The following is a 23,924-nucleotide window of genomic DNA, read 5'->3' on the forward strand; positions in this document are numbered from 1 at the left end:
CAATATGTGGCTACAGGTGACACCTGCACATTTAACACACTTTTAAAGCAGATAGCTTCCCCCAGCCAGAATCCTGGGAGCACTAGTTCACTAAGCGAGGCTGGGAATTGTAGCTTTGTGAGGGGTAGACCACAGCTTCCCAGGATGCTTTGGAGAAAATTCATGTCCTTTGAACTTACAGCATGGCTGTGAGCCTGTAACCCTAATTTAGGCAGCTTTTAAACATAATGATGATGATGATGATGAAGCACATTCATAGAACATAGGAAAGAAGTGGGACTCGCAATAATGTGTTGGTGTGTGCAGCGTTTCCTGTCCCATTTCATCTCTCTGCTTCCCCCCCTCCTCCAAAAGACCCCCAGTAAATCTGCATTCTGTGGGTGACTGTTCATGCTCAGTCCTCAATGGGCTGTTTTGGGGTTTTCTCCCTTGGGGATTTTATTTGTACTTTTGCAAACCCAGGGGCCCCACCCCCGAGTCTGCTGATCATGTCCCGCCTCCTGAGTGCAGATGGTGCGGTTTTGGCTCGCAAAACACCGGCACTCGCCAACCGAACATCAGCAATAATAGACGGAATTGTAACTAACAAAGGAAATGAATGAGAAGACGAGGCATTTGAGCCCGAGGGGGTGCAGTTGTGTCAGCTTTGGGAAAGAGGAAAAGTCCGTGTCCCAGGCTGGCCAGCTCTTTGGCTGGGACTGAGCATTACAATGGCAACTTTTCTTCATTCCCTCCCCCCCCGCCTTTTTTTTTGCATGGCTTGTGGAGGGATTGCGGTTGTGCGTGTGCGGGGAGGTTGCAGCATTGCAGCATCTGCTTCTTTATTACACCCTAGTGGGTGATTAAACTCTCAAGCAGCAATTAAGCCCCTGCTATGCAAACCTCAGCAGTCCTGGGAAGAAGCGCAGCAGGGAGATGAACTGGGGGCGGGGGGGGGGAGACTAGAAGGCTGCAGGGCAAGGGACAACTACGGTAGTAAGGGGGGGCGAAGGAGGTGGAAATGGTTCACCAAAGGGCAGCTGTCAGGTTTCCAGGACCCTGCAAGTCTCCTGCTCTTCAGGGACATCGCTGAACATTGCCAATCTGGGGTCCTCTGGCAGTTTCCAGTCCATCTCAGCATCCTGCTTCCAAAGGCAACCCCTGGAAAGCAGCAGCTCTCCCCTGTGGCTGATGTCCCATTGATTGGTATAGACCGGGGACAGCAAACTTTATCAGCAGGGGGCCAGTCCAGTGTCCCTCAGACCATGTGGTGGGCCAGACTATATGTATATATTTTTTGGGGGGGGATGAACGAATTCCTATGCCCCACAAATAACCCAGAGACGCATTTTAAATAAAAGGACACATTCTACTCATGTAAAAACATGCTGATTCCCGGACCATCTGCGGGCTGGATTTAGAAACCAGCCCCCGGGCCTTAGTTTGACTACCCATGGCACACTATAGACTGCCCCTGACCATGAATGATCCATTTCACAACCTTGGCTGCTGCTAACTCTCGATTTATCCCCCTCCTCCACAGACATATCCAGTCCCATTTTGAAAGCCGTCTAATAAAGCCTGTGACAGTCACAGCTGCACGGCATCAAATCCCGTACATTATTATGTCGGTGTGAAAAAGTCAATTTGTTGCACGTTCCTGAATCTGCTGCCGATCGGTTACTAATAATTGGCAGGCCCACACTGTAGCGTAACGTGAGAGGGAATTTATCTCTATCTGCTCTCTATCCGTCATCCATAATTTTACAAACCTCCCTCTTCCCAAAACCCACTCTAGACAAATAGCCACAAGAAAAAATCATTATCCTTCCCTCCCAAGGAAGAGACTTTCCTCCGCTCCTTGATGGTTCTGGGTGTCCTCGCCTGCCCCTTTCCGAGCTCTGCGGTGTCCCCTTTTAAAGATGGGGTCAAAAAAAGGCCTCCGCATGCTGTAATCTAGGTTATAGCCGCAACTTGTTGGATTTATATAATGGCATTATTGTTCCAGCTGCTCTGCCTTAAGCCTCTGCTCTGTTGCTGATATAATGAGACCTCCCCAAACGAGACAAGCCATTGGTGGCTATTCCAGGGCTGAGGCCAGGTCCCTATCTCCCCACATCCTGTGGGGAAACTGTGACAGGTGGAAGGACCCGGAGTGGGGGGGGTGGGGTCAGCTTTCACAGGTGGGTGAAGGGAGATGGTCACCAAGCCAGACTGAGCTCGCCCACACATCAACCGGGCGGGTGGTGCGTGGCTCCTGCAAGGCAGTGGCGTTGCGTGGGTTGCCAGAGCCCAAGGCTGCGTGGAGGAAGGGAACTGGCCGGAGTATGCATGCACATTCAACTGCATAATCCAGGAGATTGCAGCCTCAGAAATAAGAAAATAAGAGTTGTTCCATTGTCTGGAGAGGTCACTTCAATGGTTTGCAAGTTTTCAACAGTGCCCAGTGATGGAAGCACGCAGCTGTTTTGAGATGGCACCAGGTGTAGAAACTCTGCGCCCCTAACAATTTTGTGCCCGGGGCAACTGCCCCTGTGCACCCCCCCCCCCAATGATATGCCACTGCTGCAGGGTTTGGGAAAACGAACTGAGCTCTCCCCGCAGAACTGAATCCTCAGCTTATCAGCCCTGCTTTCTGTGGAGACAGTGGCTACGAGACCGCCTCTCCTTGTATGCCCCGCGGAGGACCTTAAGGTCCACAAATAGCAGCATTCTGGAGATTCCAAGCCATAAGGTGATGAGATTGGTCTCGACTAGGGCCAGGGCCTTTTCAGTACTGGCCCCGACTTGGTGGAACACTCTTTCACAGGAGACCAGGGCCCTGCGGGATTTGCCATCTTTCCACAGGGCCTGCAAGACAGAGCTGTTCCGCCTGGCCTTTGGGTTGGATTCAGTCTGACCCCTGTGTTTTCCTCCCTCATGGTTTTGATTTATGGGCTACTTAAAATGAGGCTGCATTTTAAATTTTAATATTGTATTTTAATCTGTATTTTAATTAATTGTTTTCTTTTCTTTTATGTCTTATTGTAATTTTATTGGTGTCAGCCGCCCTGAGCCCAGTTTTGACTGGGGAGGGCGGGGTATAAATAAAATTATTATTATTATTATTATTATTATTATTATTATTATTATTTATTACATGTCTCTTCCTGCCCCAGATCTGATGTCATGTATGACGGCTGGCGGGCCAAATGCAGAGGTCTGGTTGACCAAATATAACCCAATGGGCAGGAAGTTCCCCACCCCTGGGATATACCATTGGTCTGTTGAGCACGGTGCTGCCTGCTCTAACCACTCGTCCCCCTTTGGAGTGTCATCCAACTCTTAACTGGAAATGCAAGGGATTGAAAGCTGGACTGTGTGCATTTGCAACCTGTGTCCTGGCTCTGAGCTACGTTCCTTCCTAAACAAATCCTTTGTGATGTGCATATGCAAACATACTGGGAATGTGGCCTGTGTTGGAAACCCTGTCCTGCCATGTGATACCCAAAATCTTCCGGACGCAGTGTATGTGGCGTTGCTCCTGATGGTTGTCAGTTGCCCATGACTCGCTCCCATAAAACAGCATGCTCAACACAGAGGCATGGCAGCCCTTCATCTTGGGATCGGATGTTGGCATCGCATTCTCCCGCGGCCTTTCGGAGAGGTGAGCCATTACCGCAGCGGCCTTGCCAATACGCTTGCCCAGCTCAGTGTCAATGGAGAGGCTGCTGGTCCTGGTGGAACCCAGCAAGACAAACTTTTCTACCACCTCAAGTGTGTGGTCATCAAAGCTGATCAGACTCTGCAGCCTTCCAACAGTTTAACTCCACCCTCAAAGGTCCACTCCTCCATTGTCTCCTGAGACAGACGGATTGCCAACAACAACACAAACACACAATGGACAGCTCTCTCTTTTTTTTAGTTGCTCTTTTGTTAATCGTGTTTTAGAATCACAGAATCGTAGAGTTGGAAAGGGACCCCAAGGGTCATCTAGTCCAACCCCCTGCAATACAAGAATCTGAGCTAAAGCATCCATGATGGATGGCCACCCAACCTCTGCTTGGACACCTCCAAGGAAGAAGAGTCCACCACCTTCCAAGGGAGCCTGTTCCACTGTTGAACAGCTCTTACCGTCTGAAAGTTTTTCCTGATGTTTAGTCGGAATCTCCATTCTTGCAACTTGAAGCCGTTGGTTCGAGTCCTACCCTCCAGAGTAGGAGAAAACAAGCTGGCTACATCGTCCATGTGGCCATCCTTCAAATATTCGAAGATGTCTATCATATCGCCTCTCGTTCTCTTCTTTTCCTGGCTAAACATAACCAGCTCCTTCAGCCGTTCCTCATAAGGCTTGGTTTCCAGACCCTCTTGATCATCTTGGTCGCCCTCCTCTGCACAACCTTCCAGCTTGGCAACATCCTTCTTCAATTGTGGTGCCCAGAACTGGACACAATATTCCAGGTGTGTGGCCTGACCAAGGCAGAATAGAGTGGTACCATGACTTCCCTTGATCTCTAGACACGAGGCGTCTGTTTGTGTCATGTCTTCCGGCTCGTAAGCTTGCTGGCAGAGACTGCCATATTTTGCAAGCAGCCCTGGAAGCCTTTTTGGCTCCAGAGCAGGGCAAAAAATAAATAGTACTTTAATAAGTAAAGGCATATATGCACATGTAATTCAAAGCTGCATATTTATAGCTGCAGGGCTGACTCTCTACAGCTAAGCAGCCACCCGCACTGACCTCAGGGATCTCATTCAAAGAGTCCTCCAAGGGGCTGGGTCCGTCTGCCGACCACATCTCTGGACCACAGCTCTCCGAGAAGAGCTGCAAAAAAGCCTTCCTGTACCTGGGGCTGTTATGGAGTCCACAATCACAGGTTCCTCCATCGCCTGCCACTCCGAGCACTACTTTCCGCAGTCACGTGGACGCGGAGAAACTCTCCATTACTCCAAGGCAGATCAGCAATCTCTTAATCTGCTTAACTTTGCCTTGCTATTGCTCAGCCGAGCCTCCCAAATCTTGTTATCTGCGCAGGATCCCGTCTTCTTGTTCCAGCTGGCACCCAAAGGCTATGCCTGGCCAAGGCTCCTCACAGCACCCTTAGGAATCAGACCAGTGGTCCATTGAGCTCCGTACCAGCTGCGCCAGAACCTCAGGAACAGGAGCTGAGCGGACTAGATGACCCCCAGGGTCCCTTCCAACTCTGCAATTTGCTAAATTCTAACTGTAGAGGAGGGGGGATGGAATGGTGTAACTGAGAAGATGGCGTGGCCAGCTGGCTGCAACAAATGCAGAAGAGGAGCACTTTGCGCTGCAACATTTTGTTGCAGGCCCAGCTTTTTTTAAAAAAATAAACACAAAGCCCAACAAACTGCCTACCCAAGGCTCTGTGATGGCAGTTTCCAAACTTTCTCCCTTCAGAGGGCCACACTCCCCATCAAGCTATATGCTGATAAGCCTCCCAAGTTCTGCTGCAGAGCACCTGAGCCTCGCAGGGGATTTCCCCGGCTTCATGTGGGCCCCAAGAACTTAATTTGTTCCGTAGGTCCGTTCTTAACCTGAAACTACTATTAACCTAAGGTACCACTTTAGCTAAAGAGGCCTCCTGCTGCCGCCGCGCCGCCGCCACGTGATTTCTGTTCTCATCCTGAGGTAAAGCTCTTAACCCGAGGTAGTATTTCTGGGTTAGCGGAGTCTGTAACCCGAAGGGAACGGAGGGAAACAGCCCCACAGGAAAGAGTTCTCCTGCTTTTCTCTGTTGAGTAAAGGGTCTCCCTTTTGTTTTCCAACCACGTCTTGTTTTCCATGCCTGCTCCTTTCCAGAAATAGCTCGTATTATCATCTTAGTTTTCATTCTGCCACGATGTGTTTTCTCCCCAGTGGGTCACCCAAGGGCTGTTCGCAGCACCGAGAACCAGCTGTTTTCTCTTCCCTTTTTTTTTGTCTGTTTGACTGTTGCAGAGGCTGGACCCCTGCTGCGATAACATCACCCATCATCCTGTAGCCGTCAGTCAAGGACAGGCAAGCTGTGGGCTGAGGGGAATGAGAGGGCTTAGCGATGGAGAGGGAGGGGGAAACATAGGCCATTGCCTCCATCTCCGCACCCCGCAGATAGTAGCTGGAACTTCTCTTAATTTCTGCCTGACTAGCTGCAGCCATAGGCAGCCAACATTTCTGCCTATATTATTATTATTATTATTATTATTATTATTATTATTATTATTATTATTATTTGCTTCTAGGCTGCCTTGAGAGGGGGAAGCCCTCTCAGGGTGGCCTATACATTAAATAGAATAGAATACAGCAGAGATGGGGCCTTCCAGATGTTCTGAATTTCCAACTCACACCAGTGTCAGCTTGGACAGCCTACTGCCGGGGGTTGATGGGAACTGTACTCCAACAATGTATGGAGGGCCGCAGATTTCCCCCAACCCTGTAATGCAACTACAGCCATGAAATCACAACTGGCCAGAACCAAACAGTGCTAAATATTTCATTATATAACTATGACTGTCTATCGGCAGAAGAATAAAATAGGACATGAGCATAGCTTTGTGAAGTTGGAAGGGACCCCGCGGGTTCTGAGGGTCACCTGGTCCAACCCCCTGCAATGCAGGAATCTTTGTCGATATCCTTCTTAAATTGTGGCCCCCAGAACTAGACACAGTATTCCATATGTGGTCTGACCAAGGCAGAATAGTGCGGAACTATTACTTCCCTTGATTTGGACACTGTACTTCTGTTGATGCAGCCTAGAATAGCCTTAGCCTTTTTGTTGTTGCTACATCATACTATTGGCACATGTTAAGCTTGTGGTCCATTAAGACCCTTAGACTTAGGCAGGAAGAACCAGCTGCACAAATATAAGACGGGGGACACCTGGCTTGCCAGTAGCACACGTGAGAAGTGTAGTACTTTACATTTCTCCTTGTTAACATGTGCAGTAGAAAAAGTTACAGGACTGCAGCACGAAGTTACAGGACACACACCGATGGAAACAAACCCTAACCCTGATCGCAAGCAGTTACACCAATACCACCATGAGTGCAAATTCAGATTATAGGTACGTTTGTGCTGATTGAATCAATCAGGCAACTAAAACTCGTGCAATTAGCTGTTCCCACTTTTGCCTCTGGCCCTGCCCCTCGATGACCTGCAGCCCCCGGGAGGGAATGTGGCTCTTGGGCTGAAACAGCTGTATGATGGAGCAAATCACACCAGTGTGCAATGGCTGTGGTCTTCCGGCTGAGCTCCGTGGTATAAGACCCCCTGTATTCAATGGGATTTTCTTTCACCAGGGAAGTGTATGTCAGATTGCAGGCTTTGGAGGAGCAAAGGGGGAGAGATATGATTCAGTTTGCACTTTTTGGAACAACGTGCAAATTGAAAAGCAGGCATATGCTTTGGAATTCGCACTACTCCGAATTTTGCCACGCAAGATCTCCAAGTCAAGTATTGTGGACAAAAATGCATCTACAGGAGTTAAAGAATGCATTAAAAAAAACCATATATTCGTGAAAAATAGCATAACAACAATGCAATATTTATTTCGGGGGGAAATGCATTGCAAAAATGCATATATCTGGCAACACAGCACACGAAGATTTCGATATTGCACTAAAATTCTGGTCACTATTTACAAGGACTTAAAAAAACAAATCACAAACTGATGCGATAATGTGGAAGAATAGCCTTAAGACTCGGGAAAATTTAGAAACTGGTGAAAACTGAAATGGACAGATTAGCACATCCCTACATAGGAGATAAGCAGCAAAGGGAAAAAGAATACAGGTGGAGACCATGCTTGGGTGTGTGGGGTTGACCTCCCCATCTTGATACTGTCCTTCCACTATGCTCAGGAGTACAAAGATAAACTCAAAGTGGAAAATGCCAGAAAGGAAAGAGGGGGTTGAGAGGCTGCTATGATGCGCTCCTGTGTGTGGCTTGTGTGTGTGTGTGTGTGTGTGTGTGTAAGAGAGAGAGAGAGAGAGAGAGAGAGCAGTGTACAACTGGAGCACTCCATCTTGCGGAAAAATAAATTATCTTCCGCTTGACAGGCAGCGGTGCCTGGGGCCCCCTGCACAGACAAAGAGTGCTGGAGCCTGTGCAGAGAAACGGAAAGCAGAGAGAGAAGCGGCTTTGCTAAAACTCCCTTGCCACGCTTTTCTGCACCAGGCATGAGAGAGATGCACTCAAGGAATAGAGAGTTTGGCTCATGGGCTTGCTTCGGCAGCACATATACTAAGAGTTGGGGCCCCGAAGATGCTTTCTTGTCACCGGAAGATGTGAAGGGACCTGGGTGTTGGCTAGCAAGGGGACTGGACGGCTGTCCAATTAAACCAGAGGGGTGGGTGTGTGGGAAATCTGTAGGCTCCTCCCAACATTGGGAGACTCCAACTCCCATATGTGCCAACTCTATGGGGCTGAGGACATCTCAACCTCCCAAAGTATGTGGGGACGGGGCTGAGGTCCCACCCCCATTCCTTCCAACATGTGTGACGTCACACGTGCAATGTGACATCAGATGTGTGACATCACACGTGCAATGTGACATCAGATGTGCAGTGTGACATCACACATGCAGTGTGACACCACATGTGTAATGTGATGTCATGTGCATTTGATGAGCCCCCTCCCTCAATGCCACGCAGACTGATCTGGGGCCCTAAATTGTCCCAGGCGCAAGGGAGGATACCAGTAGTATGTGGGGATTTCTCTCCACAAACCCACTGCAGTAATACAGTGAAGTGACCGCTTTGCACAGGGGCCCCATTCCTGGCCCCTGCACATGTTGGCGGAGCACGCATAAGACTGCCATGCCCCACTACGCCCCTGTTTTGCCCTCTTCCAGGTCCAAAAGGACCAGTACGTCAGCGGTCACGCGCCAATTGTATGCACACAAAATGGCCGCCACCTGAACTAAAAACTCCCAGAGGGGTCAGCCAATGAAATTTGGAAGATCCAGGACAGACAGGTGGGAGGACTCCTTCACACAGGGCTTTTTTCCAGGCAGAATTTGCCAGAACTCAGTTTCAGCACCTCTCAGGTGGGTGCCATTGCCATTCTAAGAGAACGAGGGAGGTGTTCGTGGTGAGTTCAGGCCCCTCTCTTTCTAGAAAAATAGCACTGGGAAGAAGTGTGTATGCCATATTGAGCTCTTTGGAGAAAAGGTGGAATATAAATGTAATAATAAACTTTTTTTTAAAAAAAAGAACCCAAGTCCATGAACTCCTACAAGTGACACTTTAACAAGGTCTCCCCAAACTGTGTTTTCGCCAGGAACTGAGAACCAAGGTGGGGAACCTACGACCTTCCAGATATTGGGATTCCCGCTAGTGATGGGGGAGAAAATCGATTTAAGTTTGCATTTAAAGGCAAACCTGTCTCATTCTCTGAATCAATATGAGAACTGAAATGCAGTTTCATCCTTAGCAATTTGCACATCTCCGGATTCTGCAATGCAGTTTTCCAGTCAAGTAGCATGGACAAGAATATATATACTAGAACAAAGTGTGCATAGAAGCATATGATGGTGAAAGTAACAGGCAAAAAAAAAAGAGTATTGTGTAAAGGAAAGTAGCTTTGCAGAAAATGTGTCTTAACGGGCAAAATTGCAAACAAAGTGTGCATAAAAACACATCTATTAGTGAAAATGACACTTAAAAATGCATTATATTAGGGAAAATATAAGAATCAGGGAAAACATGCTTTGCAAAAATGTCTCTATTAGGCAAAACTGCACCCCCAAAAAGTGTATCTTAGAAGTTTACACTTAAATGCCGATGAATTTCAATGAGGATTGGATCTCACGAACTGATGTGGAAACGTGGAGAACAGACCTTAAGACTGGAAGAATGAGAAAAGGAACGGAAACACAATGGACCTGTTCACTCATCCCTACCTGGAAATAATCACAGCCAAAACTCCTCCTTTGCCACCCTCCTGCTTGCTCTCTGTAGCGCCCCCAGGTGGCGAGACTGCAGTTGTGCCACCCTCCCTCTCTCCTCCCCACCCGCACCAATTGTCTTGGAAGCTGTGCTGTTTTGAATATTTTCTGCTTGGGGCTGTGGGTCTTCTGCCTTTGCCGGTTGCCGAGGCAACTGCAGCCCATCCCATAATGATCTCGATTGCATGCAGACACACACACGAAGAAGAAGAAAAGAGGCGGCATATGCTCTGGGTAATCTCCCAAGGAAGAAACAGCAGGCGGCGGGGGGAGATAATATAATAGAAAGCTATTAGGGGGCTGAGAAGCTTTTCCCCGTTTTTGTTCACAAGGATTGGATCAGCACAGCAATATATATCTCAGAGAATTCAGTAGGAATCGGAGCTCATGGAACAAAAACAAAAAAAGGTGATGCAGAGAAAAAGGGGGCAGGGAAGAGGAGAGCCCCAAAGGTCCTATACAGCAGGCATCTCCAAACTTCAGCCCTCCAGATGTTTTGGACTACAATTCCCATGAACCCTGACCACTGGTCCTCTTAGCTAGGGATCATGGTAGTTGTAGGCCAAAACATCTGGAGGGCTGCAGTTTGGGGATGCCTGCTATACAGTTTAGGAGTCATTGCCCAACTTGACTTTTCCCCACCCGGAGTAGGGATCTTCTGCTCTGAGCTGCAGCATAAGAGTCAGAAATTCAACAGGTGCCAGCACAATTTCTTCCCCTCTGGCATGGAGAAGCTGTGATAAGGGGACTGCACCTGGTGGATTGCCACCTGTTAAAAACAGGTGACTGCCTTTGCCATTCAAACTGACAGACACCCTGGTTCTACCCAAGTGGTCTTGGAGGTAAAGCTAATTTAGGGCCGGCACCAAGCCCTGGCACCCTTGGGCAACGGACGGGGCCTTGGCAGTGCCTACCACTAATCCAGGCCCTCTGAGCAGCTGGTTCCAGGTTCCCTTTTGCTTTCCCACAATGCCCCCAAGCGACAGCAGCACCAGGAGCATTCTGGGAATTTGCTATGTTTGCACACACAGGGGTGAAGAAGAGAAAAGGCGTATTAACAAGGTGGGAACTGACAATGGCTCAGAAGCTCTGTAACTCATGAATTATGGCTACTTCTCAGCCAGCTCCCCAGCCGTCCCCCCCCCCCAGCAGAGGGCATTTTGCCTAAGCCCCCCACCCCCAGCCTGGAGCTGTCCCAGGTCCCATTGACTTCAGTGGGGCTTAGACTCCCAGATAAATATGCATGATATTGCAGTCTCGGAGGGCTGGCAGCCAAAAATGCGGCTGGTTATTCCTGATCAATATATGGAACTTAAGTCGTCTGCAGCTGTCAACTCTGTGCACTTCCATTCATTCATCCAGGCTGCGTACATACTGTACTTTGACAGCACATTTAAAGCATATGCCGTCCAAAACAATCCTGGGGACAGTAATTCAATTCTCAGAGAGCTACAGTTCTCAGCACCCTTAAAAACAAACTACAGTTCTCAATAATATTGGGGTGGGAGGCAGTCAACTTTAAATGTATGCAACCTCACACTCTCATTTTCTCTCTCATTTGTCCTTGGAGGTTTCTATCTTAGGACTATTACACAGAGCCAGTGCAGTGAGGTACCTGGCCTTGAATTAAGAACTGGGGAGGTCCAAACTGACATTCGGCCATCAATCTTCACTGGGCACCCTGGGCCAGTCTCTCTCCCTCCTTCTGCTCTGGTCAGACCTCACCTGGAGTACTGTGTCCAGTTCTGGGCACCACAGTTCAAGAAGGATATTGACAAGCTGGAACGTGTCCAGAAGAGGGCAACGAAAATGGTCAAAGGCCTGAAAATGATGCCTTATGAGGAACGGCTTAGGGAGCTGGGTATGTTTAGCCTGGAGAAGAGAAGGTTAAGGGGTGATATGATAGCCATGTTCAAATATATAAAAGGATGTCATATAGAGGAGGGAGAAAGGTTGTTTTCTGCTGCTCCAGAGAAGCAGACACGGAGCAATGGATTCAAACTACAAGAAAGAAGATTCCACCTAAACATTAGGAAGAACTTCCTGACAGTAAGAGCTGTTCGGCAGTGGAATTTGCTACCAAGGAGTGTGGTGGAGTCTCCTTCTTTGGAGGTCTTTAAGCAGAGGTTTGACAGGCATATGTCAAGAATGCTTTGATGGTGTTTTCTGCTTGACAGGGGGTTGGACTGGATGGCCCTTGTGGTCTCTTCCAACTCTACGATTCTATGATTCTTCAACCCACCTTGCAGGGTTGTTGTTGGGAAGATTCAGCATTGTGGGGAGGGAGCTACAGCTTCGAGCTTCTTGGAGGAAAGTCAAAATATAACCATCATAAATAAAATCTTTCTTCCCAGACTCCACTGCCCTGACCTCCTCCTCCTCCTCCTCCTCCTCCTCCTGTGATTTTGCTTGACTGCAAAGTGTCCTTGAACTGTGACAATGCCTCATGCTTGTCTGGATGGAGGGGGTCAGGAGTAGATGTCAGGAATAAACCACTTCTTTGTTAGAAGAAACAAGGCCTGCTCAGGGAAGCCAGGCCTAATGAGCACAGCGACTCTTCTCGGTAGGTCTTGCCCCTATGGGGCAGTTGCAAAGGCTGAAGATCGCCTTCCCACAGCTGCCTAAATCTCCCCTGCAACCTAACACTCAGCCTGCTTGCCTGTCTCTGCTCTTTTCTCTTCATACCTCTTCTGGTCCTGGGAGCTTGTTGCTGCAGGAGAGGGAGAGACCTGGCTTCCTCATCAGCCTGACTTATCTCTGCCTCTTGGCCTCCCTCCTCTCTTGTCAGTGCCGGATTTATGTATAACACAACAAACTATAGCTTAGGGACCCACTCTCTTGGGGGCCCCCAAAAAAATTAAAGGGGAAAAAACTGAATGTACATTTCCAAAAAATAAGATAAAAAACCAAATGAAATAAAACCTGCATACAGCAAGAGTGTTTTGTTTTGTGTAGGCTCCTATGATATAAGTCATGGGCCCCGCCTGCTAGCCTGCTCCCTGAAGTATCACTGGTTTGTTCATTTCTATATATAGGGTGCCTACATTCTGCATGGACTGCTTGCAGGGCAACATGTGCAAATGGCTTTAGATACCTATTGGTTCCATAAATTACCATATAGCATATATTCAGCACAAAAAACTGGCAATTTGTTGTTGACAAAGGACAGCTGGACATATAAAGGAACCCATTACCTTCAGTAGCTTAGGGCCACATCAGACCTAAATCCGGCCCTGGTGTGTGTAGAAACCTCTGACTTCTGTGTGGCTGGAATGTCCAAACAAGTGTTACATTTGTTGCTCCACAACTTTTAACTTCTGGACCCAACCCTGAGTGACATGGGACTTCTAACCTAACCTAGCCTGGAGAAGAGAAGGTTAAGGGGTGATATGATAGCAATGTTCAAATATATTAAAGGATGCCATATAGAGGAGTGTGAAAGGTTGTTTTCTGCTGCTCCAGAAAAGCGGACACGGAGCAATGGATTCAAGCTACAAGAAAGAAGATTCCACCTAAACATTAAGAAGAACCTCCTGACAGTAAGAGCTGTTCGACAGTGGAATTTGCTGCCAAGAAGTGTGGTGGAGTCTCCTTCTTTGGAGGTCTTTAAGCAGAGGCTTGACTGCCATATGTCAATAATGCTTTGATGGTGTTTCCTGCTTGGCAGGGGGTTGGACTGGATGGCCCTTGTGGTCTCTTCAAACTCTATGATTCTATGATTCTGAGAGAATACAGCCCTTGAGCTGAGATGCTCTTCCGCATCTCCTTCCTCTCCTTCTTCTCCCCTTGTTCCCGCAGGCTGCTCCGCCGTCACCCTCTCTTGCATCACAGCAGCCCAGCCAATGGCAGCCAGAGGCTCACCTGCTTCTTTGTCCATGGCCCTCTGGCATAAACAAGACTCTTTGACCCCTTCACTTCGCACAGTGAACCTCCGCCACAAGACCAACCTAGGGAAAAAAAACCCAACACCTCTCTCTTTCCTTTGTGTTCCGGAATCGCTGCCAATCTTCCTGCCTCACACAAAATGCGGTCGTTTCCCTCTCAAAAACGTAAGAGCGATCCAGCACCAGAGCCTTCAAGCAAAGTGGTGCAGATTCCCGCCCTCCCCGCTCCCTCTGGGCCGTGGGAAATTCCAGCCCAGCCGTTTACAGTGTCGTCTTCGTTTTGGATGACGGAGCACTGCAGAGTGGTGTTGATTTTGGGGAAGGCTAGGGTTTGGGGTTTTTTTATATAATCTTTTTATTTACAGCGGCACAATTTAGCTGATTTTTACGAGGGGGATATTGCACAGCAACAAGTAAACAGTAGAAATGATCGGTAACAAGGTCAGCAGCACCCAAACAGCTTCTGCTAGGCAGTTCCAAAAATAGATAGATAGATAGATAGATGATAGATATAATAGGAAAATTAAGCTTTCAGTACCTTGACCAGACATGACACCAGGGTGAAAGAAATAAGGATATATACAGGGAACACAAGCTTTGCCACAGGACCTTCTAACTTCCAACTAAGAAAACAGACTATTTTTTTTTACTTTTCCTTTCCTCAGCTGTGCAATTTTAGAGCAGCGCAGGAACAGGCACACAAGAGGTCAGGTTGGATTTATAGTGCTATCAGTATCTTTAAAAATCAGGTCAGCACCTTCCAGGAGGCAGCTTTGAAAATGTAGAACTAAATTTGCCCCGGCCCTGAAATCCACTGGATTTCAGTGAGATGCCCCCCAAAGGTTGTCAGAGGAGGAGTCTGAAGTCTCCAGATCTCAGGGCTTTTTGCGGGTGTGTTGCAGGGGTATGCCGCAACATGTCACTGATGTAATAGCAGCACATTTGGGGATGGATTTATGCTGGGCTGTCCAGACATCATTCCTCTGTATTCGTTGTTCTGTAAGACTACCTCAGTGTTGCTGCATTATTTTCATCGGGGGGGGGGCACTTTTGAACTTATAGCACAGCAAAACCAGGATAATCTCTCCCTCCCCGGAGAACACTGGGAATTTAAAAAGTTACAAAGAAGTTTCAGAAACATGCCCTGATAGAAAACAAAGCACTATAACCACCCCAAAACTATTGCAGACACAAGCAAGTACTGAAAAAAGGCTTGGAAGTCATTGCCTTTGTACCATCATGAGCACAAGTAATCACAAGTGCCCAATAAAAAGGATGTCTCCAGAGTGAGGACCCATGACACAATCCATACATCATCCAAGCTTGTTTCCTCAAAGGTCCTACCCTCTGAGAAGGTCCAAACCACATCACCATCTCCTTAAATTCTCTGCAACTTTGCATGAGAGATGGCTCTCTCCTAGTCATGTGACACTGCTCAAGGTATAAAAGGGGCTCAGTTGAGCCAGAGGCCACCTTGGAGCAACACCTGCCTTTGTTGGGAGCTCTCCGTGGTCCTGCAATGCCTAAGGTAAGAACCCAGTTCGTAAACCAGGGATGGGGAAACTGTGGTCCTCCAGATATGGCTGAACTACAACCCCCATCATCCCTGGCCATTGGCCATGCTAGCTGAGGCTGATGGGAGTTGTAGTCCACCATCATCTGGAGGTTAACCACCCCTGTTTTACACACACACTCCTTTGCAGGGCCAGATAACTCCTGTTCAAGGTCAGGCCCCTCCAGGCCTTGTTTAAAACAGAAGCCGCACCGTGTCCAAATCTTATACACAAGCCTTAAAAAGGGACTGAAAGGAAGCTTTAAATAATAGGGCCACATAAACAGGTCTATTAATATTCAACCAGTCAGCCTGAGGGGTAGAGATGGGAAAGGGTTGTAAAATACTAAGATGGCTACAAGATTAGCCACTGAGAACAAAACAGGCAGTGTATGAAATTGCAGGAAGCTAACAGGAGGCCAAGTGTGAACCTAATGGGAGCTCCTAAACCAGGGACTCTGTGGTCCTCTGGACATTTTGACTCCATTTCCCATCAGCCCCAGTCAGCACAGCCAGTAGTCAGGAATTATGGGAGTTGTAGTCAATCAACACCGGGAGGGCCACGGGTTCCTCACCCTATACCAGAGTTTACAAAACTTGGGTCTCTGGCTGTTTTTTGACTACAACTCCCATCATCCCTAGCTAGCAGTTTGCGAAACTGTGCTGCCACCAAAGTGCTCAGGGGATCCTCTCCAGGCAACTCAGGCAAGTAAGCCAAGCTCCGTGTTCCAATTGGAATAGAGATGGAGGTAAGGCAGAGACCATTCTTTCTCAACACCTAATAAGGCGAAAACATAACAATAACCAACTCTACCCCCCCAAATGGAAGTCTTGCTTGGACGCAATCTCACGCCGACCCAGTACCCCTATAGACAACTCTGGCTTGAAATGACTGAGGTTCTTTGCCTGGTAGAAATATGAAGTCCTCGGTTCAGATTTTCCCTCTGCCATTCACTCCCTATGTGGCATGCAAACACCCGCACCACCTGCAATGTGGGAGATAGTAATACTGGCCTGCTCTACAGGGTTGTTGTGAGGCTATACTGAAATGTTACACGATGAAGCAAATCACTGCATAAATGCTGTGAAAATTATCGGTATTATCATCTTTACCCTGTTCTAATAAGAGCTGCTGGGAATCAAAAGTGGGGAGAGCTGTACACAGGTCCCATCCGGAAGGTTTTATGCTGGCATCTGTGAGAACAGGATGCTGGGCTGTAGGGGGACATTGGCCTGATCCAGCAGAGCCCTTCTTAGGTTCTCCTAAGCAGGATTGACATTTCCCCAAACCACCATGTGATACATCCTAGTTTGCCCTCAGTCCCCAAGACAGTCTTCCCCAAACAGCTCCCCAACTGCTAGATGTTGTTGGACTCCAACTCCCATCAGCCCCAGCCTGCCTGGCCAATGGTTAGGGATGATGGGAATTGTAGCCCAACAACATCTGGAGCGGCACCAAGACTGGAGATTGCTGTCCTTGTGCAAAATCTGAGAAGTCATTCAAAAGATATGAGCTTTCTATTCTGGTCTGAAAAGAGATTTCTCATTGTCCATCTTCTTCGATATTGTCTCACACTGCTTGTTTCATTCCACCCGCCTCCCTCAAAACTGAATATTTATACCTTTGCAAATTTCATCTGCTACTTTCTTTGCAGATAAACAAAATTGGGCCTTTTTTGTATTTGCCTTTGTATTCTCTCTCTCTTGATCTTCTCAATCCTTCATGTTGCTGGGATAGGTTTTTTCCCGGGGGGGTGGGGACCGCTTTAGTGTTTGAGTTTTGCAAAGTGGATCCAGTTTCCTGGGGCATGCATGCATGCCGAAGGACAATTAATTCTGCAAATCCAGCACTTGCTGAGGCAATAAAATAAAATAAACCAACCTTATAGTTGGAAGGAGGAGGAAGTGAGGGAAATGGACAGAGGCTTGTAGTAGGCTTACAGTTTAAGGCATAACTCTTCTCTGGATGCAGACTTAGGCTGCGTACAAGCATACATTTAAAGCACACACACTCTTAAAAGGGAATCCTGGGAATTGTAGTTTACCCCTCACAGAGCTACGATTCCCAGCACCCTTGACAAACTACAGTTCTCAGGATTTCTTGGGTGAGTTGCCTCTGTCTTCATGTCTCCATCTTTGAACCCTGCTGCTCCTCAAGTATTTCATCTCAACAGCAACCCTGAGAGGCAGCTAAGTCTGGGAACGACATCTCTCCAAAGGCTACCCCGTGAACTTCAAAACTGAGCAGGGAATGGACTCTGAGTTTCCCACAATGAACCCAAGCGTGTTAGCCATTGTGCGACGCTGCCAGCATGCCAGCAATGCTTTACCCCCCAGTTAATTGTTAGTCTGCTTGTTTGTTCATTCCAGGAGTAGGGAAACTTGTGCACTTCCTGACGTTGCTGGGCTACAATTCCCATCCTCCCTGACTGTTGACCATGTGGGTTGGGGGCTGATGGGAGTTGTGGTTCAGTACAGATCTGGAGGGCCTCCAAGTTGTGAACCTTCAACTGGAAAGTCGAGGAGGGATTCCCTTAACAGGATTACAAACCACCTGGTCTCAGGGTAGTAGGGGATCAAGGTCTCGTGCACAGCAGAGAAATTACAACTGTAGATGCTGCTGCTTTAGTGGAGAGAACTTCTTCCGCATATCTCTGCCCCAAGCCTATTTAGTCCTTTACCAAAGCCTAAGCCATTCTCTTCCCCTTAGCCGTGTTCATCATAATAGATTACTAGCACCCCCCCCAACTTAAATGCATTAATTCTGTACGTGTTACACAGCACCTGGTGCACTCCTGCAGTTAAGTCAGCCGAGCCACTAGTGCATACACCTACATGAAAAGGTTATTGCTTACGCGCGCGCACACACACACACACACACCAGTCAGTTGTGACATATTCACAGCCTTAAAGGTGGGAAGGAAGAACTCTTGTTTGAGTAAAGGAAAAAATAAAAAAGCTTTCTTCCCTAGTTGCCACGAGATTCCAACTCGCCACAGGCGACCAGCGGGTTCCAAGCCTGGGCCCGGCGCCTTGCTGGTGTGAAATGAACTGGTCTACAGCAGGAACTGCAGTGGTGGAAGACGCATTCCCACCCGAGGACGATCAGGCTGTGGGAGGGTGTGAGGAATTGGCAGAACCCGGCGTGAGCCGGTTTAATCGGCTGTGTCCATCTGGACGGAGGGGGCGGCGGTGCCAATTCCCGGCCTTGAGCCCAAAGCACCAGCTACGGTTCTTGCCGGGCTCTCTGAGGCAATTAACCATGATGAAGAGAATCAGCCCTTGCCTGCTCACGCCTAAATAGCTCCTGTCAACCCCGCTTAGGCACAGACCGCCTCAACGGCTCTCTCCACTGTGTCTTCTTCTTCTTGTTCTTCTTCTTCCTCCTCCTGCTCCTCTTCCTCCTCAGGAAAAGAGGTCCGTAGCTGAAGGCAAGTATCGTAAGCAGCTGGGTGAGCCAGAGGCCTCGCCCTGGCGACCACACAAAGAGGAGAACATCAGAATCAGACCAGCATCCTGTTTTCACAGCGGCCACCCAGGTGCTTATGGGAACCTCACAAACAGGACAGACTTCTCTCCACTCGTAGGGTTTCCAATAGGAGAGGGAGAGCACAGACACAAGGGGTTGTAGCCCAGAGTGCCCCAGAACAGCTGGGAGGTCTTCACCAGTGGTGCTTGCAGAATAAGTTTGTCAAGGAGAGAAGCTCATAGGATGAGGCTCACGGTCTGTCTGGCCCATCGCTCCTCTGGTGCACACATGTGAGACAGAGATGGACAGTCTGTCTACTGATAAAAGGTGCTGCTCACTGCCTCCTTCCCTGCCCTGCTAGTGGGCGTCCCAGAGGCACCTGGATTATTAATGTTATTTATGATTACAATTCTATCCCACCTTTGCTCCAAGGAGTTCAAGGGGCGCACACAGAGCTCCCCATTTCCTTCATTTCATCCCCATAACAGCCCTGTGAGGTAGGCCATACCAAGAAAGTATGATTGGTTCCCCCCTGCCAAGGTCACACACACCCCAAGTGAGGTTAATGGCTGAGTGGGGGTCTGAACCCTTGTCCGCCAGTCCAACACTAACCACAACATCAACACCCTCTCTGCCACTGCAGCCACGAGGCTGGGCTACCTTTGGTTTGATCCTGCGAGGCAGTTCTTTATTGCTGCAACAATTATTTATACCATGTATGCAATGGCTGCTAAACGGAAACTCCATAGACAGAGGCAGTCTATCTTAGCTGACACGAATCTAAGAGCAGCTAGGTAAGGCCAAGTCTTTCAGGTGCCCACGAGCAACAGAGGCAAACAGTCGTTAGCTCTCCCCCCCCCCAAACAACTGCTAATCACAGATAGGCTACTCCTGAACATGGAGGCTACCCAGATTAGCCACCACCTCGAGGCTGCAAATCCCAAACACATCTGCTAGGGAGTAAGCCTCGCTGAATGCAGCTGGGGCTTATTTCCAAGTAAATACCCTTGAGGATTGTCGAGGGAGCGAGCCTTCCTAAATCTGCCTAATTTATTTATTAAGCCATCAGCGCTTCTCAGGGCAGAGCATTCCCTACATGAACGCCGGATTGCTTGAGAAAGTGGTTCCTTGTCAGGCAATGCCCGGCCCTAGTCCTGCTCATCAGTTTTGTGGGGTGACCACCCCAACCCCACCCTGAGTCCTTATATCACAGAAGGAGGGAGAAAATAAATAAGCAAATGCCCACCTCTCACACCGCACAGTTCACAGGGTTTTTACGCATCTCAAACAATCCCATGGCTTTTCTCAGGGTTTTCCACCACCCCCTCCAGACATGGGGATTCCTCCTGCCAGATTTGGATCTTACAAAACATGGTAGATACTACTGCAGGCTTCAGAGTTAACACATGAACATGCGTTTGGATCAGTGTGTGTGTGTGTGTTTGTATATGTGTGCAGAGAAAGAGAGATGGGCTGGGGGAAGTGGTAGCTCAGTGCTTGGAGTATCTGCTTTGCGTGCACACCGGCATATCCAGGTGGGGCTGGGAATTTCCCCAGTCAGAAACCCTAGAGAGACTCTGCCAGTCAGTGTGAGCAATACAAAGCTAGACAGATGGACCAACGGTCTATCCTAGGTTCCAACCAGAGATAGAACCTATGGATTAACAGACATGGGGTTGTATTAGACACACACTTTATAGTCTTCTCTCTCTCTCTCTCTCTCTCTCTCTCTCTCTCTCTCTCTCTCTCTCTCACACACACACACACACACACACACACACACAATTTTTCCTGCATGCACAGAGCTGTATCTCACTTTGGCATAAATACAGGCTGGGAGTCTTCTTTGCACCCCGTCACTCTCTCACATAGGCACCCTTCTATAGGGTGGACCAGATGCAAAATGGGAATGGGTTACTTGCTGTATCTCTAACTGTTGTGTGGAAGAGGAGATACCCCCCCCATCTTTTCATTCAGGGTGGATTAAAAAAGCTGCACTCTCTGAAATTCCCTCTGCTGGAGAACCGTTTGCTTACTTCTCTGTTTATTTTAGCGGTTTGTCCCTATCTGGGCAGGTTCCTTGAAGAAGAAGAAAAAGAAGAAGAAGAGGAGGAGGAGGAGGAGGAGGAGGAGGAGGAGGAGGAGGAGGAGGAGGAGGCATCCCATATACACACACGCACAAACACACACCCCACACAAAACTTACAAAAAACAACATACAAGTGAATTCTCTCTCTTATACACTCACTACTCATCTCTCTCTCTCTCTCTCTCTCTCTCTCTCTCTCTCTCTCTCTCTCTCTCTCTCTCTCTCTCTCTCTCTCTCTCTCTCTCTCTCTCACACACACACACACACCCCTTAGCCATGCAGGTTGCTAACCTTTGTGAACAAACACACACTCTCCTTTTCTTTCCAGACGCAATCAGCTGTTTGCACAAGAGGACAAAGTGTGCGGGTCACACGCAGCCAGATGGATTAGACGGTGACAACAGAGCCTGTCTTCCTCTCTCTGTATATACCCCCCTTCCTCCCTGCACCCCAAAATGCATCACACAATGAAGCTGTCTGTCTGTCTGTCTGTCTGTCTCTCTCCACTTTGGTCCACGCTTCCCGCCTCCCCCGCCTCCAGTGCCCGGGGATCACCTCCGCCACGACATCTGCCCAGGGGATGCCGAGCGGCAAGAAGCCTTGCCCTCCTCCTCCAAATGGGCATCCCTTGGGGAGCAGGGGAGCACGCACCCCTCCCCCCAAAACCCCCTCCTCGGAAGACCCTCTCCATCCCATCTCCTTCCAAATTCCCGCATCCCCTCACCTTACTCATGGCGCCGGGATGGTACCCTAAGGATGCTCCAAGAAAGATGCTCTGGTCCTCTCTCCTCTCTTGCGCGCTCTCTCTCTCGCTCTCATTCACACACTGCCCCCCTCTGTCTCCGGCTCACTCGCATATATAGCATATTGCCGGACTCAAAGATGCCCGGCACTTTGAGTGGCAGGTGCAGGCAGCCAATGGGAGAGACCCATGGTTTCTGCTGCATTTGCAAACTGGGTTAATACAGCGGGATGGTGGTACGGTAGTAAACAGACGCTGAGGAGAGAATTGCCACCTTGTTGATTCTGAACTATCAACGTGGTTTTCTCTCTCTCTCTCTCATGCGCCCCCCCCCCAACTTCCACCAACCTGACATCTTTCTGAAATCCAGAGTTGAGTGCTGGACAGTTGTAAATCTTCAGACATGTTAAAAATAAATAAAGACAGTTTAAAAAAGAAAAGCAATTCTTTATGCGATTTCCCCATAGGAGCTGATGATCACAGAGGCTGTAAGTTTGGGGATGGGGGCCCGGTTAATTGGGGAGGGCGGAGTTTCTCCTACCCAAATCTAATTGCATGCTTTCCAAATATCTTAAGGCAGCAGGGGCAGCCAATGTTGTGCCCTCCAGTCATTTTCGGAAGGTAATTCCCATTGCCCCTCACCATGCTGGGGGTGAAAGGAACCGGAGTCTATGAAATCTGCAGGTTAAGGCACTGGCTACCCTTATCTCAAAGGGACACATACAATAAATTTCACTTTTATGTCAGATCGCCCAATTTAAAATAGTGACTACTCTCGGTGGCAGGACTTTGGGGGCAGACCCCAAATGCAGCAGGGTGGGCGCTTACTCCATGCTGAAATAAGCAAAGCAATACACGGAAGAGATAGCTCAGTCAGTAGAGCCTGAGACTTTTAATCTCAGGGTCATGGGTTTGAGCCCCATGTTGTGGCAAAGGTTCCTGCATTGCAGTGGGTTGGACTAGATGACCCTTGGGGTCCCTTCCAACTCTTAGGATTCTGTGTTTTATGACATCATCGTCTAAACAGCCCCTCTTCCTTCCAGGGCGACCCATTAGAACAAATACGGCCTTGCCTTCTGACTTCACTCTGCCCTCAGCCAACTCCCCACTTTCCAGCGTTCTTGCTTACAAGCAGTCCAGGGGGTGGCCCTGCTTGTAAGCTTCCTCCGTAAGTGTTGCCCCTTGTAGAACTCAGCAGGGAGGAGGAGGAAGAAGAGGATGGGGACAAACAGGGGTGCCAACTTGAATAAAATTTTGGGGGTGCACACACACCATTTGAATGGCAATGCCCATCAACTGGGGAGCCAGCCCCTTCAAATATTTTAGGGGGGGGGCTGAAGGGACCTTGGTGCCTAGGAGTGGGCTCCTATGGGGACAGAAGTCAAATGAGCTGGACCCGCCTGTCCTTGTCTCTGGCGCCATCTACTGTTGGGCTCCTTGCCTTCTCCCCTATCAGCCCCAATGGGCCCCAACCACCCCTGGCAAGAATCCAGAGTCAGGATGACCCAACTGACAGCAAAACCCTAACCCTCTCTACTCAGATGTCCTTTCGAATTCATTGGGGTTTCCTCCCAGGTATGTGGGGGTGGGCTTTTAGCCTGTGCCACTGGCTACACAATGATTTCAAGGGTTGAAATTGCACCAATAAACATGTGCTGTAAGTCCAGCCCTATTATGACTAACATAGCTCTAGTCTGTGATTTGAATACAACCCCTTTGTCGCGGGAGAATTCCCCCCAGGAGAAGCGAAAAACCCTCGTTTTATTTATTTAGCACACACACACACACATGTATATATTGCTCCATTTTTCAAAGACATCTCTGAGCTGCTTGCGATATCGTAAAAAGCACAAACGCAAACATGGAGTAAAAAGACCCCCATTGGAAAGAGGCACAAAACAATTAGATAAGATATCCTCTTAAGGGGGGGGGGGGAGGAGTCAATGCTATATAAACTAATCCTCTGAATGCTAGTAACTTCTAGCACATTCAAAATACAGGAAGACAGCAGAGACAGGCAGCCCTACCCACGATGCATACAAGCCTGTATTTATAGGGAGCAACAAGACTCTCACTTCTGTGGCTGTCTCCTCAACCTGACATTAATCTGCCTCCTTCTGTCTGTCCTTCCTTCCTTCCTTTGCTGCCACATGCAATCTTGAAACATACGCTGTAAACTCTTGGGAAGAGGGACTTTATATTTATTTTATTTTATTATGTTTATCCCACTTTCGCCCCCGGTGCAAGACCCAAAGCGGCTTACAACATGAATTAAAAACAGATACA

The 23,924-nt window shown here is 48.5% G+C and overlaps 1 protein-coding gene across 1 annotated transcript in view; it reads right to left on the bottom strand.

Moving 5' to 3' along the window:
- Positions 1 to 21,725, bottom strand: part of PCP4L1 (Purkinje cell protein 4 like 1) — a 37,374-nt gene extending 15,649 nt beyond the window's left edge. Inside the window, exon 1 of the mRNA XM_088660148.1 lies at positions 21,621 to 21,725. Coding sequence (XP_088516274.1) covers positions 21,621 to 21,629 — 9 coding nt within the window. The 5' untranslated portion in view covers positions 21,630 to 21,725. The remainder of the gene's footprint in view (positions 1 to 21,620) is intronic.
- Between the last annotated feature and the right edge of the window lie 2,199 nt (positions 21,726 to 23,924).

The sequence above is a fragment of the Zootoca vivipara genome, chromosome 16, assembly GCF_965207765.1.
Source record: "Zootoca vivipara chromosome 16, rZooViv2.hap1.1, whole genome shotgun sequence".
In the NCBI taxonomy this organism is placed as follows: Eukaryota; Metazoa; Chordata; class Lepidosauria; order Squamata; family Lacertidae; genus Zootoca; species Zootoca vivipara.